Here is a 10,781-nt window from a genome sequence, read left to right as displayed (position 1 = left end):
TGTTAGTTTCATTTTTCTTTCATTATTTCAGCTACAAACCCTCACCTTTATTCATTTTCTTCTTCTCCGATCGTCCATCCGACAAGATCGCTCGAGCTTCGGTCGGATTTTCACTCCGGTCATTCTTCTTCTCCGGCAAGCTCTAGCTGGCTCTCATGTTTCAGATTTGAGTTAATTCCTTTTGCCAAACCCTAACTTGCCTTCATCTGCTCCGCTAACTCTGATCGGAGCTCCGGTCTATTTCTGGATCTGGATCTTCAATACAGCCAGTTCTTAGCCTGGATCGAAGAATTTTCATCGGATTTGTGGATATTATCAAAAGAAAAGAAGGAGATCTTTGTCTCTAAACAGGAATTTCAACTTTTTATTCATGAGATTCGATAGTTTCAGCTCATGAAAAGGGATTAATCTGCGGTCTGGATTGCGGATGGCTGAGAGCAGAATATATGGTTTAAAACCTCTAGACATTGAACAAATTCTGGCCGAAGCTCAAAACCGTTGGCTCCGCCCCAGTGAAGTTATTGAAATTCTTCGCAACTACCAAAGGTTTTGTTTGGCACCTGATCCACCTTATAAGCCTCCTGGTGGTTCTTTGTTCTTGTTTGATCGAAAAGCACTTCGATATTTCCGTAAAGATGGCCACTGTTGGAGAAAGAAGAAAGATGGGAAAACTGTTCGGGAAGCTGATAGATCCCTGTTTTCGAGGACAGGTCCTCCAGAAAATGGAAGTGGGAGAAGATGAAATTGAGAATTATGATAATTATTCTACCGTTTCAAATGTGAATACATCATCCCTTTAAACAGAAAATAAGATAACTGAAAATAACTTCCATTGGAATTATGACCACAAGTAATATAACTTCCCATAACTGCTAATATGTGTAGTCACTGAGATGTTTGGGTGATTGCCGGTTCCTTGTGGAAGTTGGCCGTTGATTTGTGGTCGTATCATCCCTCCCGCCATCGAAAGGAACCTTGTCCACAAGGTTCGGGGGTAAGTCCCTTGTTTGGTATGGGAGTGAGGCTGCAATTGCATAATTTCCATGGAATTCTTTGAGCAATGACACGTGGAATACTGGGTGTATTCGGGATCCTTCTGGTAGTTGAAGTCGGTATGCGACGGGTCCAATTTTGGCGTCTACCTTGTACGGACCATAGAATCTTTTTGACAGTTTGCTGTAGCGCTGGCCTGCTACAGACATTTGGCGATATTGTCGCAATTTGATGAGAACCCAGTCACCGATGGAGAATTGTTTGTCGGTTCTTCGCTGATCGGCCTGTTGCTTCATGCGATGTTGGGTACGTTCCAAGTTTTGCTTGAGTTGACAGAGGATGTCGTCCCTTGTGCGTAATTCGTTGTCGACTGCATTTTCCCCGGAAATTGATGGCACGTAGTCTGGAATGGCTGGTGGTGCTCGGCCGTATACCACCTCAAATGGCGTCATACCAATCGCTGAATGTTGTGTGGTGTTGTACCAATACTCCGCCCAAGTGAGGTAGTTTGTCCATTGTCGTGGATGATCCATGCAGAAGCTTCGTAGGTACTGTTCCAGGCAACGGTTCAGGACTTCTGTTTGGCCGTCTGTCTGAGGATGGTAGGCACTGCTCATGCGAAGTGTCGTGCCTTGTTTGTGGAACAACTCTTTCCAGAAAGAGCTGAGAAACAGTGGGTCACGGTCGCTGGTATGCTTGCAGGGTGGACACGGATTTGGTGGAAACCGTAGCGGAGATCCAGTTTTGAGTAATATTGAGAACCATGTAATTCATCAAATAATTCCTCAACTGTCGGAATAGGGAAACGGTCCTTCACTGTTACGGCATTGAGTGCACGGTAGTCGACGCAAAATCGCCATGTACCATCTTTCTTTTTGACAAGAAGGACGGGTGAACTAAATGGGCTGGTGCTTGGTTGTATGATACCGTCCTTTAGCATTTCTGTAACCAATAGCTCGATTTCGCGTTTTTGGTAATATGGATATTTGTAGGGTCGGACGTTTACAGGGGCTGATCCAGGGGTTAGGTGGATGCGGTGGTCACATTGGCGAGTGGGAGGAAGGCCATGGGGTGGTGAGAAAAGAGAGCTGTATTCGGTTAGTATTGGGTGTAAGTCTGGATGTGTTGTTGGAGGTGTCCTTTGTGGGGGAACTGGCCAGATGTTATACAATGAGGCTACGGCGGAAGTGCGAAAGTAGCGTTGTAGTTGTGATGGTTGAATGGAATGGACTGTTGGTAGTTGTTCACCAAAGAGAGTGACGTTGGTGGAGTTCCACTTAAAGGACATGGAAAGGTGGCGGTAATCGAAGGTAACAGGTCCCAATGGTATTAACCATTGAACTCCGAGGACAACATCTGTGCCATGTAATGGTAGGATGAAAAGGTCTGTTTGGAAGGTAGTTGTTCCAATTTTAAGTGGAACATCTTTGCACAGTCCCTTGCACGTGAGGGTTTCACCACTACCAACGGTGACAGAGAATGGTGGGTGTGAGTGGGATGGCAGTTTTAGATGGGCAGCGACGCGTTCTTGGATGAAATTATGGGTGCTGCCTCCATCGACAAGAATTTGGACGTGTTCTCCGTGTAGATTTCCGGTGAAGCGGAGGGTACGTGGGGACGGTTGCCCTTGGAATGCGTTAAGAGAAATTTCTGCCGGTGTATCCAGTAGAAGGTTGTCTTCAGGGACCACTAGTCTGGGTTCAATGTTTGGGTATGCCATATCAATCGTTTCATCGGTTTCATCGGCGAGCATGAGATGAAATTGTGGCTTACAATGGTGGTTGCGGGAGAATTTTTCATCACAGTTGAAACATAATCCTTTTTCCCGTCGAGTTTGCATTTCTGCGGGTGTAAGGCGGCGGATAGGACAACGGGTTGATGTTGATGTAGTTGGTGGTGGCGGTTGTGGGGATGGGGTGGAAGGTATGGGTCGGAACGACGAACGATGTATGTCGTTTAGTTTTTCGGCCTGAAGTTTTGCTAGGCCAATAGCCTGTGCAAGGTGTGTTGGTTGGGATACTTGGACTTCGCGGCGAATTTCTGGTTTGAGGCCAGAGATGAAGCAACTAAGCATGAAGGATGGTGGGAGGCCATCAGTACGGTTTGCTAAGGTTTCAAAGTCTGTAATATACGCAAGAACAGTTGTAGTTTGCGTTAATTTCGACAATGCGCCTTGGTGGTCGACATATTGAGATGGGCCAAACCGTGTTTCGAGCGCTCGGGTGAATCCGTCCCATGTTTGAAATTGATGGTTGCGATGGCACCATTGAAACCATGCAAGGGCTGCGCCATCCATGTGGAATGAGGAGATTGTGAGTCGTTGATCACTGGGCGTATTGTGGTAGCCAAAAAATTGTTCGGCTTTGAAGATCCAGCCAAGCGGGTCAATTCCGTCAAATCGCGGAAAATCTAGCTTTAGGAACCGGGAATTGGGTGTGTGAGTGGATTGAGTGTCGGGCGTGCGTGGTTCAGGGCGGTTTAGACGGAGTTGCTCCAACTTTCCGTCGAAGGATGTGACGGTGGTGACCAGTGCCGCTAATTGCTCCGTTATGGTGGCGAGTTGATCGGTGTGGTTGGTGACGGTTTCGTCGAGTATGCGGAGGCGGGTTCCTTCTGCCATGATGGGAGAAGAAGCAATGAAAGCACCAATGATAGATCCCTGTTTTCGAGGACAGGTCCTCCAGAAAATAGAAGTGGGAGAAGATGAAATTGAGAATTATGATAATTATTCTACCGTTTCAAATGTGAATACATCATCCCTTTAAACAGAAAATAAGATAACTGAAAATAACTTCCATTGGAATTATGACCACAAGTAATATAACTTCCCATAACTGCTAATATGTGTAGTCACTGAGATGTTTGGGTGATTGCCGGTTCCTTGTGGAAGTTGGCCGTTGATTTGTGGTCGTATCAGAAGCCCATGAAAAACTAAAGGCTGGAAGTGTGGATGCCCTTCATTGCTACTATGCCCATGGCGAGGACAATGAAAACTTCCAGAGACGATGTTATTGGATGCTTGATGGGCAGTTAGAGCACATTGTTCTTGTGCATTACAGAGAGGTGAAAGAGGGGAACAGGTCCGGCATCTCCCGTTTGTTAAATGCAGATCCGGGGACACAGAATCACAGTGGAAGTGCTCAGCATAGTTCAGCAGCTTGCTCTGCACAAGCAAATTCTCCGGCAAACTCTCACTCTGTTGCGGCTCGGACATTTTATGAATCAAGCCCAAGTACAACTGACTGGAATGGACGAACACCATTTTCTGAATTTGAAGATGTGGACTCCGGGCCATCTTCTTTTGCCACCTCTTTTTCAGGGATTCATATATATATATATTTTTTACATGGTAATGATAGGGCAGATAAACATGTGTTGGGATGTAGAGGTACCACACTTCAACGTCACGCAAGGGGATCGTCAGATGTCACAGGGGTGAATATTGGATCCGTCAATCCTTTCTATGCAAACCAAGTTGTGCCTCTGAATCTTATAGCTAAAGGCTATCAGGCAGATTGTGGAGCCTCACAAGAAGCTGGTCTATTTGGTGGAATGAATTTTAGTCCATCTGCTGGCTTACCCATGTGGTCAGATGTTCTGAGCTCAAACAGAAATGTGACTAGCATGCACAAGCAGAAGATTTCCTTGGAGCAGCCTAATACTTCAGATGTTAAAAGTGAAAAACAAACTGACTCTACATTGGATATTAGATATAATGTGCTTTCTGATACACATGTGCAAACAGTTGTGGGGGATGCCCAAAAATTGGTTCAGGGACATTGGAAAGTGGAAAATGTTGAGCATGTAGATTATTTTCACGGTCATAATCAAACAATGAATGCTGCAGATGATATGCATCAGGTGTCATATGAGAACAAGTTATGTTTGGTGGATCATGTCCCTCGCCTTGCCGGCCGGTCAACATCAACCCCTTGCCTTTGCCTCATTTTCTGCAACATCGAAGAAAGGAGAGAGTTGGAAAGAAGAGCGAGCATGTGAGGATGAGAGAAAGAGGAATTTTTTCGTCCGATCATCTTCTCCGAGAAGGCTTCGCCGGAGCTCCGGCCTGTCAAGGGAAGCTCTAACTCTCAGATTTAAAAAAAAAAAAAAAAAAAAAAAACTGTATATGCTTGCTGTCCTGTTTTGAATTTGCTCATTTTCGACCTCAAATGCTGAAAACTTTTAAAAACAAACATCATCAATCTTGTAGATCTCGTCGAGCCGGTCAGTTCGACATATGGCGGCCCAAATTCGGCCAAAAGACGAGAGAGTTATGCCCGTTTAAAGTTTTCAGTCCATAATGATGTTTTTGGTTAAGTTTTTTACAAATTATCGTGTCGAGTAATTTTTTGGCTGCTACTGCTCGGAATTGTTCGAAACTGTCAACTGGAAAAGTGTTGGCTGTAATATTTCCTAAAACTGTCTTTTTGAGCAAATTTTTCCATAAAGGATTTTTAATATGTCAAAAACTACTAACAAGCTTCAGTTTTTCCGAAAAAACTGTCATTTCTGCAACAACAGCTTGTTGGTAATTTTTAGGCTATTCCAGGTCTGTTTCGTCCAAAGCCATACAAAGAAAAAATGTTCTTCAAAAGATTTTCTAATACTTTGTCCTTGAGTGAATTTTTCCAGAAGCGATGTTTTAAGTGTCAAAACTGAGCCCGAGCTTTCGGTAAAAACACTAATATGTCTTTTAATGGCGATGGATCGGAAGAGGCCATTTTCCAGCCACTTCTTGCCAGATCCAAACGAAATGGTCAACTCAGAGAATGTCATTCATGCTGAGATCTACAATTTTGATTCGTAAAGTTTTTAATGGTTTTGATGTTTGAGGAGTCTAAAAGTCAGTGCAAAGTTGCATTTTTCACATTATATGACATAACTGTGCCATTTCTTGAAAATCATGAACAATATGAGCTCTATTCAATTTTAATGAGTGTTTAGGATGTTTTGAGCTTGGTAGCAAGTTTTAAATCATATATTGAATCATTCCCATGATTTGTTTGGCATTTTTGACCATTTTTGGTGAAAATTACATGTTGGGTGGAAATTTCACCATTTCTTTTTTTTTTAGATTGTTTTGAGCCTATATTGATTCTAATACTTGTATCGGGATATGATGAGCATGCTAGCAAGTCACAAATCACATATTGATCAATTTTCATGATTTACTTTATATTTTAGAGCCTTATTTGCGAAAATTCCATGTTGTGCAGAGTGCTTTCAATGTTTTTTTTTATATATCCTAAATAAGTGAGCCCGTGCTATATGTCAACCTAGACATTTAAACTTCTAGGATCACTTCCAAATCATGTCCAGACCTTCCAAATTCCATGAGTCTCATTTTAGGGGACACACTGTCTCATTAGAATTTTTTTTTTTTTTGGAGACAAGTCTTGTTTCATTTAGAGAGTTTTCCCTTTAGAAGGCTTACCTAGCCTCATGTTAGAGCCCTCTTTTCTAGAGCGAGCCTTTGACTCATTTGCCCTCCCTTATAGAGCAATAGAGAGTCTTGGACTCATTTGCTTCCCATTTAGAGTTGGTTATCCTATGTGTTAGGAGTTTGCCCCGTAGCCTTTTGGTTCGTCTGTTAGATAGGAGTTTATCATTTAAGATGCTTTTACCTGCTAGGGATCTTAGATCATTTTCATTGTTCTTGGGACACCAGTTACTTGTTGTGGATCGTCTCTTTGAGGCGTTAGTTGCTTGTTCGGGGTTTTCCCCTTTGGATTTAGGGCTTTGCCCTAGTTTGTGGCTGTGTCTGCGTGTTCCCTTTAAGATTGAAAGCATTTAAAGGTCCAGAGCATTGGAAGAGCTTTAAAATCCAAAAACATTATAAATTTGAAACTCAAAAACATTTGAAAACTTTAAAAATATCAAAAACATTTGAAAAACATTAAAAAACCTTAAATCAGCTAAAGTGTTGAGTTTTATAGCGTATTAGGAGAGTTCGTTTCGAACTACGTTGGCTTGATCCTCTTTCACGAGGTACGTAGCGCAGCTCGGGATTTATATCCCAAGTCCAGCCAAATTTTTGTAAATAATATTTTAAATCTTTTTGAATAAGCAATCTTTAAAACCCTGTTTTCAAAAGATCTTCCTCTAGAGTTAGGAGTTTCTCATAGATAGAGAGTTTTAGAGTTAGGATTTTCTTTTGTTAGGTTGCTTGATTGTTTGTTTGTTGTGTGTTTGTTTTAGAGTTAGGGGTCTGTCCTAGAGTTATAGGAGCGCCTCCGTCCGGTCAGCTGGCGATCCACATCGCCGACTGATGACTAGCATAGGATGTGTTAGTCCACCATTTGTTTTCCTTAGGAAACGCAGCCTAGTTACACATAGGTTGTAGGAACCACTTGCATTAGCCTAGGGCTAACATGCATTTAGTTAGGGCATATAGGGTGTCCTAAAATCCACAATTCACTGGAATTTAAATAATTGTACAAGAAACTTTAATAACTAGTCCGGTCTTTTAGATCGAGTCTAAGATAGAGGTCTATGTGTCTTAGACATCATAGCTTAGAATAGGCGCGAAGAACTACGTTGCCTTGATTCTCGTGGAGGCGGGGATACGTAGGCTTCTTTGGATGAATATCAGACCATCCGAGGACTCGGGCTAATAATTTAGAGTCTTAGGATTTGTTGTTTTGTTATATTGTGTGTTTTGATGTGTTTTCTTACTTTATCGTACTGATCCTATACCTTTAGCTATAGCTTGCATGTGTTTGCACATCAGAATTTAGACACCCATTAGGCATGTCACTCATAACCTAGCTATGCTTAGGTGACACACCTTTCATTTTATTTTATATGTGTTTATTATTTTTTATCCTCAGGAAATGCATGCTTAGGTAGACGACTCCTGAGGATTGTTCCCATTTCACATGATTTTTACCCAAACTTCTTTGGAGTTAATAATAAATGGCATAAGAGACCAAGTGCTTGCACTCGGACGAATCGGGGGTGCTCTCAGACCTTCCCCATTCGTAACCAGGCACGAGCCCACATATATTTCTGGTTATCCATGATATACAGAGCATATTTTTGTTTAAAGGATCCATGGCCGTATACCGTGGATGGCGACTCTGAGTTTGTTTAGGTACGTTTCGAATCCGGACTTTTTCCCGAATCGAAAGGTATCTCTTTTATATCGCCACTCGTGCTATGCTATGAGGGTGGCATCCGTTTTGAGAGTTCCTTGGTAGAGCTCTCCTTCACACGTGGATGATCCTAGAGGCCGCTGGGGGCTCGTCCCCCACCTCTCTCTCGTATCGGGGTCCACAGGTATATGTACATAACCATACATCTCAAATGAATGATTGCCTTCTTTCTCTTTTGAAAAGCAACTGTACGTTTCTCCCTAGAAGGAAAAACGCACAGTGCTATCAAAATGAGAAGGCATCTTGCTTTAAAAAAATGGGATTTTGGAATCTTGCTATAATTTTAGCATTTAAAGAGGGAAAGAAGTGATACGTGTGTGCTATGCCTTCCATACTCCCTTATGGTGGGCACCTTCAATCTTGCAATTAAGGATCCTTCTTTTGGTAACCTTTTAATGCTCTTGGTAGATAAATTGGAAAGATGATTCATAAAAATAGAAAACTTTGTAAAAAGGGGTTTCTTGGGGAGAAATCAAATTTATAAATTAAGGCCTTCCTCTCTTTCTCTCCCTCTTATGAACGTATGTTTCATTTTTCTATTCCCATCAAAGCTTAGAGAGAGAGAGGGAGAGGTATTCGACCATTTAAAGGAAAAAGAGAAGGGAGGCTCATTTTGATTCTTTGGTTTCAAGTAAGTATTCAGATTTTTTTTATGTTATCAACCTTTCACAAATTCAGCCCAGGAACCCAAAACCCTTAAAATCCAATTCTAAATTCATGGCCAAGAACACATCAAACCCCACAAATTCATGAAATTTCTAGCAACCAAACACATGGCTGATTTTATTATACTATATCCCAACTTTCCAAAGTGGAACCTTTGTCTGCAACTCCATCTTGATTTCCTCCGAACCTGCAAAAACAGAGAGGTTAGGAAAAGAGAGAAATAGAGTTAAAGAAGATATGCATAAAAGGATAGTGATATATATCAACCCCTTTTTCTTCCCTAGACCACCTCCCTTTAATGTATTTCCACTACAAGGGGTGGCTTGGGTAGAAACAGTGGGTGACTATATCATTCCTTTTGATATTGTCACTGCCATGTTTTTAATGTTATAATTTCCACTTTATGCTTTGCCTTTTAAATGACTAGAGTACTGTGAGTATATGCAACCCGATATGTGCTTGGGTATTTAACTTCAGGTGGATCCCCATTTTGTTTGTCTAATTTTGGATAACTTGGCCATCAATTGGTCGGCCCATCAATTGGACGGTTGGATCATCATTGGTGTGAGCCCCATCAATTGGACGGCCCATCAATTGGACGGTTAGATCATCATTAGTGTGAGCCCCATCAATTGGACGGTTGGATCATCCTTGGTGTGAGCCGTGCAACCATTCTTGGAATATATATTCAAACCTTCAATCATAATTTAACAAAGACCCACACCCACGTTGATTCCATGCCCAAACCCTTATCTCCAGCCTTCATCCATAGCCACTTTTCTCTCAACTCCAAAACATCTTAATTCAATCCGGATTATTTATTTTGTAGAACCCGTGAACCTTTTTGTATACATCTATGACATTGTATGTGTGTGATACTGTTCAGGTTGAATATTTGTGCTTTTTCTTTTAGGGATCGCCGTTTTTCGAGCGCCAAGCATCAAGGCAAGTTCTGATTACTCGCTTAATTATGCTATTAATTTTGATATGACTTTAACATTTTATTTTGTATAGTAATGATACGGATATTCAAGCATGTGTAAATAGATGATTGTTTGGAATTGGAAAATAATTGTGAATTTTGATAATGCTTGTAAAGAAAAGTTTTGTTGTAAAATAAGTGTACGCATATTTAGGATTTGGAATAATGGGAGGGAGGACTAAGGAGAACCCTTAGATCCAACCTTGGGTGAAAAGCCAAAAGCCAACCAGTCCGAAAGCGTACGACAGCTGGTGGGCGATGCATTGGGAGGAACCCTCGTGGTGAACCGATCGAAATCCTAAAGTGGATCACGTTCCATTAAGGAACGGAGGGTCCTTGATGGTCAATGATCACCGGCCAGGCTAGAAAGCCACCGCAGAAAAGAGAATAAAGTCGATGGGGGACCGCCGCATGATCATTGGGGAAAAAGGGGAGAACATTTAAAATACATGCTACGCTTTGTATGTTGCAGTTAAATCGTTTTGTTATTATCGGATAAAAGATTGTTACTGTGTCATGTTTTATTATTGTTTCATTATTGTAGAAAATATTGTGTTGTAGATTCATGTCGCTTAATTTCATTATTTTGGGAGTTTTCTTTACTTGCTTTTAACCCTCTTATCCTACAGGAATTGTAGGTGAAGAGGAAGGAGCGTTTGCTAATGAGGATTTTTGACGAAACCCATGCGGGAAAGGGGAAAGTTGGAGTCTTGAGTTCGGTTTGACCCTGTTGTCATAACCGAGAGTCGTAGTTAATAAGGATTTGTTTTTCTTTATTTGGTTTTGATTTTTTTTGACTTAAGATATTATAGATTTGATTTGGTCATCTAAGATGGAAGTTTTTGGAAGTTGATGGATGGTTATGATTTAATTGTTAAGAGCGAATATTTATGGCAAGGTTTTATGTTATTGAGTTTTAATTATTGCTTCCGCCATTTGTTATCTAATGGCCCTTTAAAAAAAAAAAATGTCGTGATTTTTGGTAG

At 41.5% G+C, this 10,781-nt stretch overlaps 1 protein-coding gene across 1 annotated transcript; it reads left to right on the top strand.

Moving 5' to 3' along the window:
* The first annotated feature begins 359 nt into the window (after positions 1–359).
* Positions 360–4,992, top strand: LOC143855735 (calmodulin-binding transcription activator 3-like). Its single transcript, XM_077365814.1, has 2 exons — positions 360–710; positions 3,914–4,992. Exons 1-2 carry the CDS (start codon positions 428–430, stop codon positions 4,990–4,992), a joined length of 1,362 nt encoding a protein of 453 aa, XP_077221929.1. The 5' UTR covers positions 360–427.
* Positions 4,993–10,781: the final 5,789 nt, after the last annotated feature.

This window comes from Tasmannia lanceolata, unplaced genomic scaffold (genome assembly GCF_043159265.1).
Source record: "Tasmannia lanceolata isolate RefF3 unplaced genomic scaffold, GAP_Taslan_0.1 ptg000023l, whole genome shotgun sequence".
In the NCBI taxonomy this organism is placed as follows: Eukaryota; Viridiplantae; Streptophyta; class Magnoliopsida; order Canellales; family Winteraceae; genus Tasmannia; species Tasmannia lanceolata.
Note: the sequence above shows the minus strand (reverse complement) of the source record. Positions and strands in the feature narration are given on the sequence as shown.